The 24,747-nt window shown below is 45.5% G+C and overlaps 1 protein-coding gene across 1 annotated transcript in view; it reads left to right on the top strand.

Annotated features, from left to right (window-relative positions):
• Positions 1-24,747, top strand: part of lrp8 (low density lipoprotein receptor-related protein 8, apolipoprotein e receptor) — a gene marked incomplete at both ends in the record, with an annotated part of 393,308 nt that overhangs the window by 160,062 nt on the left and 208,499 nt on the right. Inside the window, 1 exon segment of the mRNA XM_084311233.1 lies at positions 151-273. Coding sequence (XP_084167359.1) covers positions 151-273 — 123 coding nt within the window.

The following is a 24,747-nucleotide window of genomic DNA, read 5'->3' as shown; positions in this document are numbered from 1 at the left end:
AAGGTTTTATGTAGGGTGTTTTAATAAAAAATATATCGTTGTCATAAATATTGACATGCTTTTTTCTTGTTATTTTTTATGTCATCAAAGAGTATCAAAAGTCACTCACAGTCTCTCTCTCTCTGTCTCTCTTTTTGTCTCTGTGAACAGCTAAGAAGACGTGTGCGACCACAGACTTTGCCTGTAAGAACGGACAGTGTGTCCCAGCCAAGTGGCGCTGTGACGGGGAACCAGAGTGCGCCGACGGGTCAGATGAGGCAGACGCCACCTGTAGTAAGTACAGTACAGATTTAAACACACACGCACGCGTGCACACACACACACACGAATGGGGCATTGTGACAGACTTGCTTACTTGTTTTCTTTTGCTTTATCTATATTTTTATCTCTCCCTCTCTTATGTCTCTGTCTCTCTCTCTCTCTCTCACACACACTGTGTGTCTCTCTCTCTATCTCTCTCTCTCTCTCTCTCGCTCTCTCTCTCACACACACATACCTTCCCTTCCTCTCACTCACTCACTCTCTTTCTTGTTTCTCATATCAGATCGGATCTTTAACTGTCCGCTGTGTTTATTTGCAAGCGATCAGATCGGACATCGGACTTGTGTGTCCAGACATCACCAACCTATCTGCATGGGTTGCCGTGGTATCAATGTTATCTACCGTTGGCGTTTAGTAATAATTACATATATACTACATTTATATACATTTTAAATGGGCCATATGCCCGGAGACTGCATTCATTTTCACAACATTTCTTCCATGATGGACTATTTGTGTCTTGTACAGTACATGTGTCTTTATGGATTTTTATTTTTTCTACTCTGTGTGCATCAGGGAAATACATTGTATTACCCCACTCAGCCCACTGTTCTAGCCCTTGGCTACATTCTGTCATCCAGGCATGGGCAACATATCCTTGATTTACCAGATGTGTAATGAGAGTATGTAAATGACAGGAAACCATACCCCTCTGGGCAAATATTCCCTGCTAATACAGAACAGTGAAGGAAGAAGCATTATCTTCAATTATGCCATATGTCCATGAAGGAATAGCGTGTGACTTTTGCATATTATAGTAACATTGTAACTCCAAAGTCACCTTTAACAAAACTGAGTCTCGCTCTCTCTCTCTCTCTCTCTCTCTCTCTCTCTCTCTCTCTCTCTCTCTCTCTCTCTCTCTCTCTCATTACCCCCTTTCTCTCTCTCTCTCTCATTCCCCCCCCCCCCTTTCTCTCTCTCTACTCTAGCTCATTCCTCTCGCTCTCCCTCGCTCGCTCATTCCTCTCTCTCTCTCGCTCACACTCGCTCCCCACTCCTTGCCCATCTCAGTCTCCCAGCTCATTCCTCCCTCTCTCTATCTCTCGCTCGCCCCCCCCTCTCTCCCTCGCTCATTCATCTCTATCTCTCTCTCTCGCTCACACAGTAGATGTGAGGGTCATGTATAGCCAATAAAGCAGCCGCTGAAAGCAATTCTTCAAGGCAGTGTGAGGGAAAGAAGGTAGAGAGAGAGAGAGAGAGAGAGAGAGAGAGACTCAGTTTTGTTAAAGGTGACTTTGGAGTTACAATGACTGTACTGTTCCCATGTGCAAGAGTTCGTTTGGACAGTCTGCCTTCTCTGTTAACGGGGCAAACTCTCTCTATGGAACTCTCTGCCTACTGGCTTAAAACTGGAGTCCAATGCCAACGTCTTCAGCAGAGGACTCAAGGTATGGCTGAAATCAAAGCAGCAGTGCTGCTCACATATGTAGACGCGGACTGGTTTTGTTATTTTGATCATGGACTCTTGCTCTGGTAACTATTTGTTCTGATTTGTGATTTTAATTCTGTATTTTACTGTACATTTTATTCTATCTTTTAGAAAAGCCTCAATGGACTAGTGTTGAAAACTAGCACTTGTGCTATAAACACGCAAAACAACACATCTGGTCTGTCCACTGTGACTGGTCCAATGTAGCTGTGGTGTCCATTTTAAATAAACGTTTTCATTCATTCATTCAAAGGCAACTGAGGCTTCTTTAATTTTCAGTCACATCGAGTGTGCATACAAAGTCAAGCAAAAAAGGTGTATAAAACCACACCGGATATAAAATCATAACAATAAGACAAGTAAGGATAACAAACAATCAATTACGTGGCGTAGTGGGCAAGGCGCTCGCCACGAATGCGGAGACGCTGGGCTCGACTGTTCGAGCCCAGCGCTCCACATTGCTTTCAGTTTAGCTGGTCGTTCATACTAATACACATTGGCCGTATTAGGGGGTGGGAAACTGATGGGTGGGGATCGGGCGTTGTGGACAGCGACTCCTACAGGTCGGTTGGTGCGCCTGCGCAGTAGAATCAGGAAGTGTCGGGGGCAGCGTGAGCCTCCCACGCGTTACTCCTCGCCACAGAGATCGAGCTGCGCAGGTGAAAAGATGCAACTGCTGTTACCTCAAGTACCGGGGGTGACTTGTGCTATGTATGACTTAGTCCACATTGCAGCCGGCTTGTGGGAGGCAAGAAACAGTGTTCGTGACGGGAGAGTTGAATTGGATGATACGAAATTGGGATGGGATAAAATATAGAAAAATGGGAGAAAAAGTGGATAAAAAAAAAATCAATTAAAAGTTTTAAAACATGTACAACTTGATTGACAAATGTTGGAGATCAAGGTTTTAAACTCTGCAACAGAGGGGAGAATCTCAGGCTTTAAGGACTGTTGGAGTTCATTCCATGAGCTAGAGGCATTATAGCTAAATGCAGATGTACCCTGTTCGCGTCATTACTTTTACCAACCGATTTCCAGTTCTGCGGTCTGATTGGCCACTGACGTTTCTGGTCATGTGACATCTGCGCCAATCGTGTGACGCCTGTTTCTATCACCGGTTAAGCTTAGGCACTCTTTCGAAGTTGGTTAAGGTTAGAGTTTGTCTTAGAGCATGGCGATAGAACACCAGCCCTGATTCCATACTCTGATAAACTAGGCGTTAGGTAGTTTGCAGGCTGTCCGAGGCGGAAATAAGCGCAGAAACAGGAGTCACGCGATTGGCGCACAGAAACGTCAGTGGCCAATCAGATCGCAGAACACGAACGCGGAACTGGAAATCGGTTGGTAAAAGTATAGACGCACCCTGTTCCGAGCAAAATACATGATGTATTACATGCGTTGTTTCAAATATATGCATGTAGTAAGGTCATGTGTTGGCCTAATTATGAAAAATGGAACGTGGCCCATCGTGATTCCTATGGCTATTAATCTGCAGTGTCAGGAAGCATAGCAGGCCACCGGTATGGAACAGGCCCATAGTGTGTGTGTGTGTGTGTAGGTGTGTTGGCATGTGTTTAAGGGGTCAAGCAGGTGTGTGTGTGTGTGTGTGTGTGTGTGTGTGTGTGTGTGTGTGGTCATTGTAAGAACCATCAGAAATCTTCTCATAAATAGTTTTCTGGCAATTGTACTACATATGGGAATTCTGAACCCCACATACACACACACACGCACGCACGCGCACACACACGCAGCACCACTCGTCTGAGCATTTTCTCCAGAATCCCCAATAGGCCTAGTTTCATTTTCAGATGTGTAATTACAGGCATCTCGTGTGTGTGTGTGTGTGTCATAGTTAATCAGCAGTCAGCGAGTAGAGCAGGGGGGCCTCTCTGGTATCAGCCATTCACACCCTGGGAAATCAATCCAAGCATTCTGCCCTACAGAGGCTAACGGCGGTAACCACGCCAACACTAAAACCTAGAAAATTAAATAGGTATTTGTTAAGAGCTACAGGTGTCTATCTATCCCAACACCGATTCAAGATAAAACCCTGTGGCCACTCGATATCCCCCAGCGAGGTGCTAAACTCGCCAAGTTCTCGAGTCAATTACTAATCCTAATCACGCTTATTTCATAGTCACTGGTTAGTTTTATCCATTTCATATGAAATATAAGCGTATAAGAGTTGTTAACCTCTTCATTGTTTGTAATAAACAGTGTCTGCTTGGGAAAACTCCTTTCATTGAATAGTCATATTCACAGCAATACTATGTAATAGGTAGTACTATTAATAAAAGTGTAATATTAGCGTATAATATTAATAATCATTTCCATTAGGCCAGGTCGAAAACACACTCAATACAAAGGTATCCGCGTCGAAGCCATATTTCTTTTACTCCAACCCGGGTACAGACTAAATTACTGAATAGTCATTGATATAACTTTAGCTAGAAGCAGTAACCAGCAATTGATTTAATCTGTATTCAGGCTACCAGGGCATAATTACCTCTCGTTTATCTCAGATGAAAGCAGGGCGTTGCCAGCGCCTTGAAATATTGTGATGGAGTGATAAAGGAACGCGGTCCACGAGTTGGATAAAAGTATTTAACAAAGTTTGGTTTAATTAGAAAAAGTAGTTACAATAATACTGTCTTGGAAAAATCCAATCCAGGAAAATAAACAAAGCAAAAGCTCATCAAAGTCGTAGTCAACATCTTTCTCAAGAAGACAAAGAAAAACTCTCTGGTTTAAAAATCATCAACCGAGTGGAGGGAGGAGGAGAGGGGAGAGCAGCCCTTCCGCAATGCATGGACATTTCACATGTATACCCAAGTCTGCATCATATCAAAACGTCTTACTATTGGTTTGAAAACATTGATGTCATTCTACCAACCAATCAACACACAATCAGTAAGGATAACCACTCCTCCCTCTTCCAGTCGTTACTGTAACTAGGAAAGTAACAGATTACTGTGCTGTGGGAAACCCCCTAAGAGTCCTCTCATCATACATCAATGTCATGACTGTGCAATTTGCACTGGTCTGAGCTTATAGATATAGTACCATAAGTATTTTTCTTAAACACACCGTTTATAAGGTCATTGTCTCCTTTACTAGCAATGCCTTTTAATCATTTACACATCAAACGTTAAAAACATCTTAATGCTCCGTCATGCTCTGTGTCTAACCACAGTGCAGTTTTCGAAGGGTTAAACGTGGCAGTTTTCGAAGGGTTAAACGTGGCGGCCAATAAAAAGAGTGCATTCCTTACAGGAGCCTCAAGGTCGTATACAGAGGGAGTGAAAGCACACTGGAATCACACATTCCTCAAACACCCATCATTATCAAAAGGTTTTTTCTTCTCTACTTTTTAGTGTACATTCCATTAAATGTAGTATAGTTATAGTTTATATAGTTATACAGGTTACATAAGTAGGAGGAAGAATACAAAAAGACATCCGTCATAAATCACTGACTGCATTCGGCGCTTAGATCAGAGGCATACTCGTTCTTTTATCAAGCTTATAATACATACTTATATTTAATCCTCTATTTATAAATGTTAATGCTTAATATATTACATCATACAAGTGCCACAAGACAGATAGAGAGAACAGGATGTCAATACAAAAAGTGTCACTGTAGTTTGTGGCACTTCAACGGTATTCGTGAAGTAATTTGACCCATGACCTAACCTTCATTGGTATTACCTGGCTGCACAATTGAGAACTGTAATGTTTTATTTTTCTAAGGAAGACCCTCCATCATGGACGGAAGTGGAAGCATACTCAATGCAACTACCACTACATTTATACATGTATTCAGCTGAGCCAAAATACTTAAGAAAACATACTACACACCCCATAGTGCTTAACATGATTAATGTATGGTATGAGGTAAAGAAATTTATGAAAATAACGAACTCCATGTCGCAATTCAGCCCAATCTGGGGAAATGTCTCATTTAAACCAGTCAAACTGGATGCCGGATTCAAACTATGGACAAAAGAAGGAATAAGTAAAATATCTGACCTTTACAAAGAGGGGGTCTTGATGTCTTTTGAGGAACTATCAATAAAATACAGCATCCCAAGGAAGCATTTCTTTAAATACTTGCAACTGAGAAGTTTCATTTCCTCTCTGCAAAACCACTCACTGGTAATTCCTACACTTTCATCTTTAGAAAAAATTATCATCAAGAACTGCAATAGCAAAGGCCTGTTATCAATGTTCTATAACTGGCTTGTATCTGGTTCAGATGAGACATCAATATCTAGATTGGAGGCATGGATGCTGGAGAGGAGATCTCAAACGAGGACTGGAACAGAGCGTGCGAGGAGGCTCAGACACAAACAGCCAACACTAGCTTAAAACTACTTCAATACAAATGGCTGATGCAGACTTATATAACCCCTGTCAAACTGAATAAATACAACAGCAACACACCAGACAGTTGCTTTAAATGTACCGAGGCTTGGGGAACTTTTATACATTGTATTTGGGAATGTGACAAAATCAAGAAGTTCTGGGGGGAGGTGGTGAATAAAATCAAAGATATCTTGTCAGTGATTATCCCATTAGACTCCAAAATGATATTGCTACACACCTATATCCAGTAAATCTCAACCTGAGAACCAAACAATTTAAATGTATTGACTTTGCTATACTGCAGGCAAAAAGAACAATAGCTTTCAATTGGAAGAAAATAGACGCACCCACAATCAGTGCTTGGATTAAGAACATGGCACAATGCATGTCAATGGAGATAATAACATATATCCTCAGGAACAAAATAGAGGTTTACGAGGATATATGGAAACCATTTAATGACTATCTGAGAAGGGAAGATATAGGAGGGCTGCTATAGGATGAGTCCCCCCGCTCTCTCCCGTGGTCAGTCGTGACCCAGACCCCGGGGAAGAGCGGAGGCACGTCAGTGAAGGTGTTGTAAAGATGTAATTTATTTATTTTATACGTTTTTTTATTTATTTTTCAATTATTTTGATTTATGTACGAGCTATTTTACTGGAGGTACCAATGAATGTACGTATTATTTCTATATGACAACAGTAAAAACAGACTCAAAGATGCTAAGAGAGAGAAAAGGGGAGGGGGGAGGGGGTATGTGGGTATACTTGTATACACTTGTGGAGAAAAGGAACTAAGAATAACTGACGACAATGAAAACCTGAAATGTGTACTGTAAAACCCAATACAAATATTGTATAAAAAAAATTATTTTACCCATGACCCAAGATAAAATGTTATATAGGTAATACAAAGGAAAAGTACAGTAACAAAACATTTTGTGGTACATTTTTCTTTGTATTATATTGTATTTATATTATATTGTATTTATTAGGGATGGCACAATACCACTTTTTCATGTTCAATACCGATATAATATTTTTTTTTTTATACATGTGCATAATTTTATTTTTTGCTTTTCTTTAGCTTTTTTTGTACATGTAGATTTTGCCTAAATTCATCGCAGTCGCTCTCTGCCAAATATCATATGAGGCACCTATGTATTATTATTGTAATTCACAATATATTTCAAAATACATTTCTAATGACTGCACCTGCAGTGATATATAGGGTTGTTCATTGTACAATACAATTGTTCATTGTACAATACAATTGATACAGTTGATGTTTCTTGTTGAAACTGATGTAGCTGAGGTACACTCTGATTTAGCTGAGGTACGCTCTGATGTAGCTGAGGTACGCGCTGTATCTGATGTAGCTGAGGTACGCTCTGATGTAGCTGAGGTACGCTCTGTATCTGATGTAGCTGAGGTACGCTCTGATGTAGCTGAGGTACGCTCTGATGTAGCTGAGGTACGCTCTGTATCTGATGTAGCTGAGGTACGCTCTGATGTAGCTGAGGTACGCTCTGTATCTGATGTAGCTGAGGTACGCTCTGATGTAGCTGAGGTACGCTCTGATTCTGATGTACTGTAGCTGAGGTACGCTCTGATGTAGCTGAGGTACGCTCTGCATCTGATGTAGCTGAGGTACGCTCTGATGTAGCTGAGGTACGCTCTATATCTGATGTAGCTGAGGTACACTCTGATGTAGCTGAGGTACGCTCTGATGTAGCTGAGGTACGCTCTGTATCTGATGTAGCTGAGGTACACTCTGATGTAGCTGAGGTACGCTCTGATGTAGCTGAGGTACGCTCTGCATCTGATGTAGCTGAGGTACGCTCTGATGTAGCTGAGGTACGCTCTGTATCTGATGTAGCTGAGGTACGCTCTGATGTAGCTGAGGTACGCGCTGTATCTGATGTAGCTGAGGTACGCTCTGATGTAGCTGAGGTACGCTCTATATCTGATGTAGCTGAGGTACGCTCTGATGTAGCTGAGGTACGCTCTGATGTAGCTGAGGTACACTCTGATGTAGCTGAGGTACGCTCTGTATCTGATGTAGCTGAGGTACGCTCTGTATCTGATGTAGCTGAGGTACGCTCTGATGTAGCTGAGGTACGCGCTGTATCTGATGTAGCTGAGGTACGCTCTGATGTAGCTGAGGTACGCTCTATATCTGATGTAGCTGAGGTACGCTCTGATGTAGCTGAGGTACGCGCTGTATCTGATGTAGCTGAGGTACGCTCTGATGTAGCTGAGGTACGCTCTATATCTGATGTAGCTGAGGTACGCTCTATATCTGATGTAGCTGAGGTACGCTCTGATGTAGCTGAGGTACGCTCTGTATCTGATGTAGCTGAGGTACGCTCTGTATCTGATGTAGCTGAGGTACGCTCTGTATCTGATGTAGCTGAGGTACGCTCTGATGTAGCTGAGGTACGCTCTGATGTAGCTGAGGTACGCTCTGTATCTGATGTAGCTGAGGTACGCTCTGTATCTGATGTAGCTGAGGTACGCTCTGTATCTGATGTAGCTGAGGTACGCTCTGATGTAGCTGAGGTACGCTCTGATGTAGCTGAGGTACGCTCTGTATTAGGGCTGGGCGATATAACGAAAAAAATATCGATTTTATTTAATTTTAATTTTTATTTAAAAAATGTTGTGACCTGCAACAGGGCAGTTTTAAAACGAGACAGTGGACAGACTTGTCTTTCTTGCCTGCAACTTAAAGTAATGGCTTTGCTTGTCCAAATGACAATACTGACCAAATTGAGATTTATTTTTCTCTTGTCCATTTATTTTGTTTGCTTTCTAATTTAAAATACAGTTTGAAACCGTCTGTACACAGTAGGCTATGTGTGCTAGCAGAGCTAGACTCCAGTCACAAGTCACGGTGCACATGTGCAGTGGTTTGTCCACCAAAAAAGCGCTAAAAGATAGAAAAGAAACTAGCAGAGCCAGAACTGTTCAACTCCCCTGGAGCCACAGCCAGCAGAGAAGCCGGTTTACTTTAGCTTTTAAACCAGCTGCAGCCTGAGAACTGAGGTGAGGGGATGTAACACTAAAGATGGCGGCAACGACAATGAATTGCTGCAAAATAAACATACATCTGTTGTTAAAAAAAATAAGTTAATTTTTTTTTTACTTATAACAATTTTGATAATTATCGATATTGAGTGATATGATAACATTATCATATCGTTATCGCGATATGATTTTTTGCCATATCTCCCAGCCCTACTCTGTATCTGATGTAGCTGAGGTACGCTCTGATGTAGCTGAGGTACGCTCTGTATCTGATGTAGCTGAGGTACGCTCTGATGTAGCTGAGGTACGCTCTGATGTAGCTGAGGTACGCTCTGTATCTGATGTAGCTGAGGTACGCTCTGTATCTGATGTAGCTGAGGTACGCTCTGTATCTGATGTAGCTGAGGTACGCTCTGTATCTGATGTAGCTGAGGTACGCTCTGTATCTGATGTAGCTGAGGTACGCTCTGTATCTGATGTAGCTGAGGTACGCTCTGTATCTGATGTAGCTGAGGTACGCTCTGTATCTGATGTAGCTGAGGTACACTCTGATGTAGCTGAGGTACGCTCTGTATCTGATGTAGCTGAGGTACGCTCTGATGTAGCTGAGGTACGCTCTATATCTGATGTAGCTGAGGTACGCTCTGATGTAGCTGAGGTACGCTCTATATCTGATGTAGCTGAGGTACGCTCTGTATCTGATGTAGCTGAGGTACGCTCTGATGTAGCTGAGGTACGCTCTATATCTGATGTAGCTGAGGTACGCTCTATATCTGATGTAGCTGAGGTACGCTCTGTATCTGATGTAGCTGAGGTACGCTCTGTATCTGATGTAGCTGAGGTACGCTCTGATGTAGCTGAGGTACGCTCTGTATCTGATGTAGCTGAGGTACGCTCTGTATCTGATGTAGCTGAGGTACGCTCTGTATCTGATGTAGCTGAGGTACGCTCTGTATCTGATGTAGCTGAGGTACGCTCTGTATCTGATGTAGCTGAGGTACGCTCTGTATCTGATGTAGCTGAGGTACGCTCTGATGTAGCTGAGGTACGCTCTGATGTAGCTGAGGTACGCTCTGTATCTGATGTAGCTGAGGTATGCTCTGATGTAGCTGAGGTACGCTCTGTAATTTGCGAGGCTCTTAAACTCGTCTTGAAAACGGAGGTGTCGTATATGTACCACGAGTCTGATTTCAATCTCCGGGAATTAATGTCCGTAAAATCCCTATGTTTATTGCAGGAAATAACGAGAGAGACGATTAACAGAACTGCTCAGAGCGTCACAAAAGTGTTACTCATCCCACACTGTTATGCTCCCACACGCCCTCACTCCGCTAGGCTCTGCTTCCCCCCTGCTACTGTACCTTTCAGGGGGGCTGAAGTGGCTCCTCTCACTGTGGCTCCTCTCAGAGTGCATCTGTACCTTTTTTAAATACAATGGTACATTTAATTCAAGTGGGCTGTCGGAAACCCAGCCAACCCACACAAAGTACACACTCTGATCTGCAAGAGATGCTTCAAGTGAGAAAAGTGCTTAGTATAACGGAGGATGTTTGGCTTTGTTATTTTTTTATCCACTTTTTCTCCTTATTTTCAATTTTTTTCTCCCATCCCAATTTCATGTATCTAATTCTCTAAATTCTCTTTTTTATATAATACTTAATGGGATTTCAGCACCCAGTGTCGAATCTTGAGAGCGCGGTCTAACTTGACATGTATCTAATTCTCCCCTCCCCTGTCTTGAACATTGCTCGACTATGCCCCCCACTAGTCGGTTATAGAGAGGATAGAAGCCTTGCATCACGTGTTCCCTCCGGCACACGAGGAGGCAGCCTGTCACATCTTTTCACCTGCCAGCGCGGACTCTCGTTGGCGAGGTGTAACGCATGGGAGGCTCACACTACCCCCGCCCCTTCCTGTCTCTGCTGTGCAGGCGTCTCCCAACCGACCTGTATTAGTCGCTGTCCACAACGTCCAATCCCCACCCATCGACTTCCATGCGCTGACTCTGCCAAATGATCCAGTACGACGGCCGGCCCAAGCCGAAGGCAATGCTGAGACTGGGATTCGATACCGGAGTCTCTTGCATTGGTGACGAGTGCAATCTCCGCTACGCCACCCAGCCGCCTTGGATGTTTGGCTTTGTGTGTGTGTATATATATACACACGTCATAGAATATTTATGGCACATAGCCCTTGGGTCCTCAACACAAGTAAATAATGTAGGCTAATCTAAGTTTACTTAAATTAAACACAGATGATAAATGTACACCGACGAGCTCATTTCGAACCCATATATAAATGTAAGATTAGATGTAGTGATATATCGCAGTCTCAGTCATCACACTAGGTTTTGAAGCAAATGGGTTAATATACAGTCAGTTAAAACTTGTATCATCTTCACCACAGTAATTATGCTGTTTTCAAAACTAACACTAATGCAGTTGATATTCTCTATTCTTCTCTTTTTGCTTATCTTTTACCAGAAACGTGTGCATCTAATTTGTGTTTCTGTGTAAAATGCTTAACTCAACTAATAACATACAGTTATGTATATAACCATAGTTCTATGAGTGTAGTGACGCTCAGCGTCTATTGCACATATCTCACTCCAGTGCATTTGCACTGAATAAAAACTCACAAATGCACCTTTACATACCAACATCCGTCTGGCCACACCCCCATCCGCCACCTATATAAGCAGGGGTGTGGCCACACACTCACCTCCTTCTCAATCTTTCACCACAAGGCAAGATCAAGGGCCGCAGTGGCGTCCAGACGCTGAGCGTCACTACACTCATAGAACTATGGTTATATACATAACCGTATGTTCTATAACGTGTTAGCTCCGGTCAGCGTCTATTGCACCACAGGAGCTGAGCGGAGCTTACGCCCGACAAATGTACCCCACTGAGGCCCCCCACAACCATCAGAACCGGGGAGGACCCGAGCCCCCCGACCCTCCCTATTGGAGGGAACCCTCCCTATTGGAGGACGGGAGGGAGACGGATCCGACTGTGCGAAGAGGAACTCGAGCAACTTAACGCACAGGGTGAGCAGACCGTGGGACCCCACGACTACGCACATGCACAACCCGCATGCCACCACGGAACGAACGGAAGGAACAAACCTCGTTACCACCCCCAAAATCACGGGGTCAAGAGCAAAGCGCGACCCCGTGGCAAGGCCGTAGCAGCGGAGCGCGAAGGAGGACCCAGACCCAGAAGGGACTGGATCCCCCCCGGAAAAAGGGGGCCTGGAGAGGCCAATGACGCCACAGCATCGAGACCTCACCAGGCGGTCACTAGTGACACCGCCCCCCACATCGCCAGCGTATTTGGACAGGGCCCATCCAAGAGCAGGCCCTTCCCCCCAACAGCACGCCGCCAGGCTCACTGACCCTGGCATACTCAGGCAGTCAGCATGGCTGTAACTCGAAGCACTCAAGAGGCTACACTACAGCGGGAGCAGTCAGCGCACCGGGGAGACGACCTCCAGAAGAGGCTGATCCCTCAATCCAGGCAGCAGGCACTTGACCCGAGCCTGGAGTACTGCGGACGAGACAGGCGCCAAAGGGGTCAACTGAAACAGCACCCCGGCGGAAGGGGCGTATGCTGGCATTGTTGAGCACCATGTCAAAGCCTCCACAAAAAAAAGCAAGACGCTCTAGAGGGGCCGAGAGGGGCCGCTGACACGATTGGCAGACGTCATGAACGTGCAGGGGCACACTCAAACGGGTAACCCGGGAGTTGACTCCGCTCCAACATACCAGGGAATCAACCACCCTCTTGGTTCTACATGAGGTGGTTGTTCCTATAACCCCTCAGGAAAAAACTCAAACACACCTGCGGGTATACACTGGCTATACCGCAGTACAAGTGTTTCAGTTTTCAAAAAGGGGTTATCCCAGGCCTACGGGTCGACGAAAACAACTTCGGACTGGGCCCGGCGGACTGGGACGTACACAGGGATGCCAGAGGAGTTCCATAAGAACCACCTCAACAGCCCCCTCTCAGCCATGCGTAAGCGGGAGAAGAGAGGGGCGAAAATAATGGAGAAGGACCAGGCCCCTTTAGCGCAGCGCAAGGTACAACACAACATGGACCAAGCAACAGTGAGGGGTAAACGTAGTACAACCACGAACATCTCCATAACGCCAAACCCAGTGACACCCGGGCCGACCCGGCATTTTTCCCCCTGAAAAAAGCACAAGTCCCTCAGGGTACCAGAACAGCAGATCTGCGTCCCCGGCGGGTTAACTGACCTGGACCGGCGTGACCAGAACCAGTCCTGTGCCCTAATCACGCCGACATCCCCAACACTAGGAGGGGGGGAGGTACGCGTATCGATCCAAAACATTATAGAGGGCGCCACCCAGACGGTCCCATTCGTACCGCGCTCAGTGGCCCACCCCAAGGGCGTGATACCCCTCTACCTATGCTTTGATCTATTCCGTTAACATCCCCCAGATATGAACGAGAATTCGTCGAGACAAACCTAGTAAACTGGCGCTCGGAAGAGACAAACCCCATCCAAGTTGCCCCATAAAAACGCCGTTTTAATGATGAGCAACCAAGGCGCGCAAGCCTCATGCGTGATTCCTATCAGAAACACCCAGGGCCAGCACTATGTACACGTCGAGACCCAAAACACATCAATGGATAGTCTAACAAGACACCAGATACCGTTCCTCCAAGCCGCCTGGGGGAACGACAAGAAGCCGCTTTTAAAATTAAATTTTTTTTACAGAAAAAAGAAAAAACAATACGGACATGGGTCCCATGCGACGCAGCTGAGGGAAACACCACCCCGTCAACCACACTTCATAAGAGGGGACGGTGAGCGACGTACCCCTATGACGGGGGGAAACTCATGACTCAACAGACTTGAAAGGCGAGGAGTCAGGGAAACCCTAAACAATACCCCATCCACCTACTCCAAAAAGGAGAGGACGGGGAACCCCCAGAGAGACTTCCCACGTGAGCAATAGATTGAAAAGACATATTGTAAACATACAACAGAGCAGAACTTCTTTTTAAGTTCTACTCACCTTGACAATCTGAGGAGGAGGCTCTGAAACTCTGAGGAGGCTCCCTCACTGGGAGGGAGGGTCTGACCTCACAGGAGGCTCTGAAAACTCCCTGAGGAGGAGGCTCTGAACTCCCTGAGGAGGAGGCTCTGAAACTCCCTGTAACAGAGGTCTATCTGAATAACCCACGGAAGTCTTACCAATAGAAACGCGCCCAGTGACGTACTCTATGGCGGGGGAATTTCCGCAATGCATACGCCCAATCTTTCAGGGCGTGGGACCAGGAAACTCCTCCCCCCCCCTACCCTGTAACGTGCCGAACCAGCAACATGACAGGAAGCCCAAAGGACAGGGGGTTTTAACCCCTGACCAATCAGAAAAAGGGGAGGAAGGTTTACCAGTTCACCCCTTTACGACCCCTCACCCCTGATACGATGTAATGACAAAGTAGAGCCATGACACCAGTCATAGCATGCTACATGAAGTGTTTAACAGCTTCACATAGACTCATGTGCGAAAAACCTGCCATCTGATTTTTACAAAGAAAAAACACAGACCCAGAGAAAACAGCCATCTGATTTAAAAAAAAATTAAAAACACAGACCAAGAGAGGGCCCCCTTAAGAGCCCCGGTACCAGACTTACACATGTGCTTCTGTAGGCCAACACTCAACCCAGTTGTGGATCTTAACGACACACACAACCCTTCATCACAACAAAAAAGGCAAAAGTACACTCTCACTACAGAGGAACGCCGTTTTTCATAACGAGAGAAGACATAAGTCCTCGATTATCTATTGGCCACATGCCTTGCTAAGCACATATGACAGCGACCAAAACAATCTTGTCCTAGGAAAAAATCTTTTCTCAAGTAGGAGCACAACCCCAGCAGTTTAAGCTGATGGATTTACCGTATCCCCACAAACATAGTGACACAATATATTGTAAACAAAACATGTTTGAGAGGAGGGGGGAAGCCCCAGGGAAACCGGGGGGGGTCACCCCTTCCCACCTTACCCTTGATACGACCAGGTTGAACAGGTACCCCTGTTAATATGTGAACACGCTACCTGTTCATTGTCATCACAGGCTGAGAGAAGGACTTACTCCTCGATCACATGTCACTAAGCATAGCTTTGCAGGGTAACCCACTTAGTTGTGAGCTCAACCACGTTACTAACGTTACATGAACACACATGTTCTCATCACAACTAAACCAGTTCATTTTTACTCACGTAAAAAACAACGCCGATTTTCTAGGTAGAGAACCTATACCAGTGACGAGACAATTCACACACAACACGCGTCGTATCCTCAATGTATTGCAGCAACATACGTTTTGGAAAACATCGTTATTACAAAACATTTAGAAGGGAAGGAAAGAAGAAGTGTTAAGTCCAGCAGGACTCCTACCTACACCCTGAGCGCAGGCTGAGAGGACTGCAAACACTGGTTAACGGGGACAGCCGAAGTCGAACCCGGCGTCTCCTGCGTTGGTGACGAGGGCAATGCCTGACGCGCCACCCAGCCGCCGTTCTCCATGTTGACGAAGTCCTCGCTGGCAGGGCACCCGGTGTAGGGTCGACTAACATCCTCTGTCAAAGATGACGTCGTAGTCAGAGTGTTAAGGCTTGTTATTCTCACAGTAACGTTCAACAGTGTAGCATTAAGCTAACAACCAACTCCCGACTGATAGCAACAAGCTAACGTTCCTAGCCTAGTGAACGCAATGGGCTAGCGCCGCAGCTAACAGCTGACTGGCTAACAGGTAGGCCACACAACTAGCACGCAAGCTAAGCAGCTATCACCTGAACTGTACACAAGAACATAATAAGCCACACTTCAGACAGGCCGCCGTCTGAGTCCCTCCTCATCCTAAGAGAGAAGAGAAAAAGAAATGTCAACACAGTTTTCAACAGTGATTTAACAGACATACAGCGGAGTCGGCACAATTCCTGTATGGGCTGCAGCCGACTTGAGCATGGAACTTCCGATAACGAAGATCCAGACCCACTTTTCCTCGTGTTTAGGGTTTAATCTTTCATTCATTTGAAAGATGGGGCCTACATGGGACAGAGAAGAATCCGCTCGTCCAGAGACCCCGGGTTTAAACCAGATCTCGGTCGCGGCCCACTAGTTTGACCATCATGGGCTTCAAACTAGGATCCTCCGTCCGTCGCCTAAGAGGCCGAACAGAGGACCCCAATCTGGGGCCGGCCTTCGTAAAATTGTGCAGCTAACCCCCATAGCATTATCAATACAACCGGCGCCCGCATAGCAAAACATCACTCACCCAGCCCAGAGGCAACCAGCTTCTCACAAACAGCCGGCGCCTCCTGCAGTCCAGCTGTAGAACCGGAGGTTCAATACCTATCCAGCCGCAGCTTTGGAGGACTGCAGCTGGGGAGTAGACCAGCCCCTAATACGAAAAAGCCGGTGGCGGTTAGAATGATCATCATCTTCCAGACACCCCAGTGACGAAGACATTATCGCTGTATTTTCTCGGAAATAGTGAGAGAGAAAACAAAAATATAACGTCAACGTATCTCCTTGCTCTTCTGTTCTCCTTTCTTCAGCTTAATTCGTCAAAGTGATTGGTATACAAGGCACTTTCTTGTGGTGAAAGTGAAAAAGGAGGTGAGTGTGTGGCCACACCCCTGCTTATATAGGTGGCGGATGGGGGTGTGGCCAGACGGATGTTGGTATGTAAAGGTACATTTGTGAGTTTTTATTCAGTGCACATGCACTGGAGTGAGATATGTGCAATAGACGCTGAGCGGAGATAACACGTAATAGAACTAATGTTTCTCTGTTGTTTAGCGACCGTCTGACTGACTCCAGTTATTAACTGTCACAGACTGCACCCCATGACGGATTAATGACACTGTGGCTCGTTCTTAGTTATTATTCACAGTCTGCTTCTGCATATTTACTTTCTGTCACCAACTGGTGAAGCAGAGTCTGGAAGACTGCTTCTCTTTCCCTCAATCTCTCACATCTCGTCTGTCTGTCTGTCTCTCTGTCTGTCTCTCTCTCTGTCTCTCTCTCTCTCTCTCTCTCTCTCTCTCTCTCTCCCTCTCATTCTCTCTCTCTCACACTCTCTATCCATCTCTTTCTCTCTGTCTCTCTCTGTTTGTGTATCTCTATTTCCCTCAATCTCACACACGTCATCTGTCTCTCTCTCTCTATGTCTCTCTCTGTGTGCCTCTCTCTACTGTATGTATGTTTGTGTGTCTCTCTCTGTCTCTCTCTGTGTTCTCTTTCCCTCATAAACTCCACCTCATTCTGTGTGTGTGTATATCTCTCTGTATCTATTTCTCTGCATCTCTCTTTCCCTGTATCTCTCTTTCCCTCTCTCATAAACTCCACCATTCTCTGTCTTTCTCAGTTCAATTCAAAATGTTTTATTTATATGAATGTTAATCATAATCCTTGTTGCCAAAGCAATACGATTCATAATAATTAAAAAAATATATATATATTTTTGTCACTCAAAATAATCTCTCTCTCTCTCTCTATCCCTCTCTCTCTCCCTCTCTCTCTCTCCTTGACGCTGGGTCTACATCAGTATTATAACACAGATGAGAGGGGAGGATGGTTCTATACTATAGTTAATTATTTTGGAATATGGTGTTGAGGAGAGAGAGGAGAGTTCCACTTTGACACATTGTGTCGGACGCCTTCAATTTCATGCTCCAAGCGGCCGAGGGCCAGGAGTAATTTCCCATGTGACCAGACTGCTGCTCTCTCTCTCTCTCTCTCTCTCGCTCTCTCTCGCTCTCTCTCGCTCTCTCTCGCTCGCTCTCTCGCTATCTCTCGCTCTATATATATCATGCTCTCTCTCTCTCTCTTGCTCTCTTTCTTTCTATATCCTCTCACTTCTCTCTCTTCCTCTCTCTCACTATCTCTCTCTCTCCCTATCTCTCTCTTGCTCTCTCTCCTCTCTTTCTTTCTCTATCCTCTCTCTCACTTATTATCTCTCTTCCTCTCTCGCTCTCTCTCTACCTCTCTATCTCTCTCTATCACACTATCTTCAAACGCCAATGACCCCACACTCACTCACAGGCACATTCAGAAACACATAGATGCACATTGTTTTATTATTATTATTCTTGGGAGGACATTTCAATTTACTTACTGGACACACACACACACACACACACACACACACACACACACACACACACACACACACACAGGAGTATGATTGGTGTCTGGTTGAAGTGTGGGTGATTGCATTTGAATGGCTTTTGAGGCTTTCTAAGGGGTCTGCGTGTAGCCTTTTTACAACGCATCTGCGTTTCCGACGCTCTGATTGGCCAGGTCATGTGACATGTGCGCCCAATAGCGTGTTTGCCCATTTCCGCGTCGAACAGCCTGCAAACTACCTGGCTTAATCAGTGTAGAAATTTGCCGTCCCACGATTGGCGCTCATGTCACATGACCTGGCCAATCAGAGCGCAAAACAGGAACCCGGAAACGCGGATGAGTTGTAAAAAGGCTTCAAGCGTCCTGTCTACTCTTCATTGTGTACCTGGAGGTTGAAAGGTCTATCCACCAGGGGGCAGATCAGGACCGAATCCTCCCTGGCCGACACATATAATTACAATAGAAGAAGAATATCTTCCTTGTGAACTATCCAGCGTCTGTATTTGCAACGTAAACATAAAACACAGCGATCCTCGAGGAGGTTACTATTGCTATGTTTTTTTGAATTTTTTTTATTATCTTTCTTCCCCTCTTTTTCCTGATTTTTCTCCCATCCCACCCTTCCTGGTTGTTGCGTACTTTCCCCTACTGCTTTCCTCCGACGCATGTGCAGCCTGCCGGCAGCCCAACCTGGCCGCGCAGGTTCTCACCGGGGAGAGTGTAGCGTGTGGGAGGCCACACTATCTCTCCTTAGTTCCAACCCTTGCTGAGCAGGCGCCCCGACCGAACTGTAGGGGTCGCTGTCCACAACGCCCAGGACCCACCCTTCAGCTTTCCCACCCTCTGATACAGCCAATTGTATCAGTGTGAGAGGCCAGCCAAGCTGATAGCAACGCCGGGAGCTGGATTCGAACAGGCAAATACAGTGTCTCCCGGTGTTGGTGACGAACGTAATCTCTGTGCGCCACCTGCCCCCCCTACTATTGCTATGTTAACAGAAATATTATTTCTCTGACCCGTTTTCCATTTATTTCTGCAGTTTTCTCATGCTAGCTAGCAAACATGTTTATCACAGTGGAGAGGCATGGACGCGTCTATACTTTCCGTAGCCGCATTTCTGGCAGACGCTCTCTGATTGGCCAACGCCAGTTTCTACACTGGTTAGGCTTAGGCACTCTTTCGAAGTAGGTTAAGGTTAGAGTTTGTCTTAGAGCGTGACGGCAAGTTCTTTCGACTGTTAAGCTTAGGCACTCTTTCGAAGTTGGTTAAGGTTAGAGTTTGTCTTAGAGCATGGCAATAGAACTCCAGGTAGTTTGCAGGCTGTTCGACGCGGAAATGGGCAAAGACACAGCTCGTCACGCAATTGGGCAAACATGTCAGTGGCCAATCAGAGAGCGTCTGCCAGAAATGCGGCTACGGAAAGTATAGACGCGGCATGGACACATGGATACATCATGCACATGCCTGTAGTTTGTTCAGTCTGCTGCTGACCTGCCTATCACGCTCTTCATTGTGGACGTCACAGCGCTGTAACGTAGTGTTAATTTCTGAGGACGTGCACAAAGTACACTCCAAAGGAACACAGGACTTGCAAATGCATATTTAGACGTATTTAAAAGCAAGTGTACTGCGACCCTAAGTGGCCTCACCAGACCTAGACCCCCCACAACACAAATACACCCATACACACACAGTTCATCGTTTGTCATCATCGACCCCGTCCCCAAGCCACAACATGAGATCCACCGTGTTTAAATACTGTAGTTTGTTGGGGAAACGCATTACAGTAGAGTATGTATACATCCAACCTCTTCACTAACTCAGTCACTCATTCAACTAGGGCCTTGGGAAAGGCTATGGCAGCGCAAGATGATCAGTGGTTTCATGACATCACAATAGTCTAATTAAAAGCAGCTACAGGTCGCGTCACCTTCTCTAGTGGGGACTGGTTGTATTCTCCTCATAACCCAGATAACCCAGCTGTGGGTCCTGATCCAGCCTTAGAGGACACTATTACCCCTGGGTCGTGATCCAGCCTTAGAGGACACTATTATCCTTGGTTGGTGATCCAGCCTTAGAGGACACTATTACCCCTGGGTCCTGATCCAGCCTTAGAGGACACTATTACCCCTGGGTCGTGATCCAGCCTTAGAGGACACTATTACCCCTGGGTCCTGATCTAGCCTTAGAGGACACTATTACCCCTGGGTCCTGATCCAGCCTTAGAGGACACTATTACCCCTGAGTCCTGATCCAGCCTTATAGGACACTATTACCCCTGAGTCCTGATCCAGCCTTATAGGACACTATTACCCCTGGGTCGTGATCCAGCCTTAGATGACACTATTACCCCTGGGTCCTGATCCAGCCTTAGAGGACACTATTACCCCTGAGTCCTGATCCAGCCTTATAGGACACTATTACCCCTGGGTCGTGATCCAGCCTTAGATGACACTATTACCCCTGGGTCCTGATCCAGCCTTAGAGGACACTATTACCCCTGGGTCGTGATCCAGCCTTTGAGGACACTATTACCCCTGGGTCGTGATCCAGCCTTAGAGGACACTATTACCCCTGGGTCCTGATCCAGCCTTAGAGGACACTATTACCCCTGGGTCCTGATCCAGCCTTAGAGGACACTATTACCCCTGGGTCCTGATCCAGCCTTAGAGGACACTATTACCCCTGGGTCTTCAATTGCCTGATTCCTCTCTCTCTCTACATCCAAAAATACACGCCAGCCAATCCTTAAATATTATTTATAATCTCGACACAAATCCCCCCCAAAATCACCCTTTGAAATAAAGTGAACCAACATGATTATGATTGTGCTGGCATCACTAGTGGCCGCCATATTGACACACTCTATTACCGCATGGTGGTTCAGGCCTGGAGAAAGAGTCTGAGCTGGTGCCCTTTGTTTAGTTCTCTGTTGTTGCTGTGAGCACAGCAGGTCAGAGGTCAGCTCTATACAGCTAGAGGGATAATGGATGTTTGCCTCAGAACCAGCCACACACACACACACACTTGTGCAAGTTTGTCCACACACACATGCACACACACAGACACACAAGGGCATGAACACACACACACACCCATACACTTGTGCAAGTTTGTGCACACACACACACACTGCTTTGCTGTGTCCTTTGTGTCCCTCTGCACTATGCTGTGTTAAATTGTGTGTATGCGCACATGCTGGTGCATTGATTGGCTGTGTGTGTGTGTGTGTGTGTGCATGTATGTGTGATGAGTGGGTGTGGGCGAGCTCATAAATAATTGAGGCGGACTCAAGGGGGGAGTGGTTAATGTCACCTCTACAAGTTTGTGGAAAACACTAACAGAGGAACCGGAAAAAACTAAAACTGATTGAATTGAACAGAACCTGACCCCCCCCCCCTCTCTCTCTCTCTCTCTCTCTCTCTCTCTCTCTCTCTCTCTCTCTCTCTCTCTGTCTGTCTGTCTGTCTGTCTGTCTGTCTGTCTGTCTGTCTGTCTGTCTGTCTGTCTGTCTGTCTGTCTCATATATTCTTGTATTTCTCCCAGTAGGTATGGGAGTTTTGAGTTATTGTCCATGTTTTCAAAGTCTCTTTGGGTGTTTGCAATTTGTGGGAAGTATATGTCTCTGATGTCTTGGTATAGTGGGCAGGTTGTTAAGAAGTGGAGCTCGGTTTCCACCTCATCTTGTGTGCAGTGGGTGCATAGTCTGTCTTCTCTTGGGAGCCAGGTCTGCCTATGGCGGCCTTTCTCAATGGCTAGGCTGTGCTCGCTGAGTCTGTACCTAGTCAAGGATCTTCTTAGTTTTGGGTCAGTCACGGTGCTCAGGTATTCTGCCATTGTGTACTCTCTGTTTAGGGCCAAATAGCATTTCAATTTGCTCTGGTTTTGGGTTGTTTCTTTCCAATGTGTCAGATAGTTTTCCTTTTGTTTTCTTATAATTTGATTTAGTCCAGTGTGGTTACTGTCTGGTGGTTCTGCTTGTGTTTGTGAGCAGAGTCCCAGAACCATCTGGGCATCTATCGAGGGTCTCTCTGTGGGTGAGGGCTATGTTGTGGAGTGTGTCTGGGTCGCTTTCTTTTAGGTGGTTGTGGAATTTGAATGCTCTTTTTTGAATTTTTATGATTAGTGGGTATCTTCCTAGTTCTGCTCTGCATGCATTATTTGGCGTTTTCCGTTGGGTTTCTCTGTCTGTCTGTCTGTCTGTCTGTCTCTCTGTCTGTGTGTACTACAAGCCCTTCTGGCTATTTATGTTTTTAGAATAATTGGAATCAAAACATAAACATGCCTTTTGTACAATTCAGAACACAAACCTTTGACTATCAAATGGGTCTGCAGACAGTCCTTTCATCAAACGCTTTGTCTATCAATTTGAATGTGTGTGTGGAGGGGGGGGGGGGGTCATTCAAATTCAACCATGTATATTCTTTGGTTGCCAGGCTGTTGTTGTTGTTTACATCTGAATCACCAATCAGAACTTTTAAGGAAATCAACAGGGAAAAAACAACAAATGATTTATGTTTCGTCAAACAATTTATGGATCCGTCCATCATAGCCGTGTGATTTAACAGCTGTTTACATGAAAACCAACTTCCTGGTTTCCACTGCGTGCATCAATCATGAGGAGAAAACCGCCCACGAGGCACAACTGTAATGCAGTGTTATTCCCCATCAATCGCCTTTCTTCCGTTCAATTAGTGCCCCCCCCCCCCCCCCCCCCCACCATCGGCCGGCTGCTATTGATTGCAGGTTCAATATGCTTCTGCTCTCTTGAGGGGTCATGCGGTTCAGACACGGTCCGACGGCTTTGCGTTGGTAAGGTTTACGGTCCGGTGTTTGTTTGTTTATTCATAAACACTGACTGCTGATGTGTACACTGTATACGCAATTACGCATGTATTGTTTTTTGTTTATCTTTTCAAAATCATTCTCATTATCTGTTGTTTCAGTTTCAAGACATTTTATATTTCCTTTTAGTATAGTTCAAAGTTACCAATACCAAAGCAGATGAACACAGGGATGATAATCTGTTCATTGGAAATTACAGTCTGATGCTTTGGCAAATCTAACCAAATATGCCCCGTTTTCAGCTACCCGCCTGCAGAACGACGTTATTGAGCATTTAGAATAGTCTAATTAGAGGACACTATTACCCCTGAGTCCTGATTCAGCCTTAGAGGACACTATTACCCCTGAGTCCTGATTCAGCCTTAGAGGACACTATTAGTCCTGATTCAGCTTTAAATGACACTATTAGTCCTGATTCAGCCTTAGAGGACACTATTAGTCCTGATTCAGCTTTAGAGGACACTATTAGTCCTGATTCAGCCTTATAGGACACTATTAGTCCTGATTCAGCTTTAGAGGACACTATTAGTCCTGATTCAGCCTTATATGACACTATTAGTCCTGATTCAGCCTTATAGGACACTATTAGTCCTGATTCAGCCTTAGAGGACACTATTAGTCCTGATTCAGCTTTAGAGGACACTATTAGTCCTGATTCAGCCTTATAGGACACTATTAGTCCTGATTCGGCCTTAGAGGACACTACACTATTAGTCCTGATCCAGCTTTAGAGGACACTATTAGTCCTGATTCGGCCTTAGAGGACACTACACTATTAGTCCTGATCCAGCTTTAGAGGACACTATTAGTCCTGATTCGGCCTTATATGACATTATAGACATCTTGGTCTTCACTGCAGCTATAGGAAAACAAATGGACTATTAATAGATTGCTCCGTTAATAGATCATTTCCCCCCCCCCCCCCCCTCTCTGATAAGGCACAGGATTCAGAATTTTAAGCGGCTGTTTAAAAAAGGAGAAATCACTATCCAGAACTAGCTTAGCATTGCAGATCAGATCCCCCAGGGTTCAGGGATTTAGAAATTTGAACATTAACAAAACATTCAATCTTTTTGGTGAAACGCATTCTTCCCATTAACCCCACATGCAGCATCAAGGACAAAATGACTGGAAAGGAAAATAACGATTTCTGCCATATGTGGAAAGAAACAACGCACAGGGGCTTGATGTCATAATGATGTGAACTTGTGAGACGTCTATTACCCCTGTGTCTTCAAATGATAGATTCCTTTCCAGTTCCTTCTCTCTCTCTCTCTCTCTCTCTCTCTCTCTCTCTCTCTCTCTCTCTCTCTCTCTCTCTCTCTCTCTCTCTCTCTCTCTCTCTCTCTCTCTCTCTCTCTCTCTCTTCTCTCTTCTCTCTTCTCTCTTCTCTCTTCTCTCTCTCTCTCTCTCTCTCTCTCTCTCTCTCTCTCTCTCTCTCATACACTCTCTACATCAAAAGATGCATGTCACCTCTCTCCCGCTCCTCCTCCCTCCCTCTTCTTCTCTCTCCCTCTCCTCCCACCCTTCCTTCCTCTCCCATTATGTAGGAAGTGGCCGGTGGTGGTATTTTAATGTCCATT

The sequence above is a fragment of the Notolepis coatsorum genome (genome assembly GCF_963971535.1).
Source record: "Notolepis coatsorum genome assembly, chromosome: 3".
Classification (NCBI taxonomy): domain Eukaryota; kingdom Metazoa; phylum Chordata; class Actinopteri; order Aulopiformes; family Paralepididae; genus Notolepis; species Notolepis coatsorum.
The sequence above is the reverse complement of the archived record's forward strand: the minus strand, read 5'-3'. Positions and strand labels throughout refer to the sequence as shown.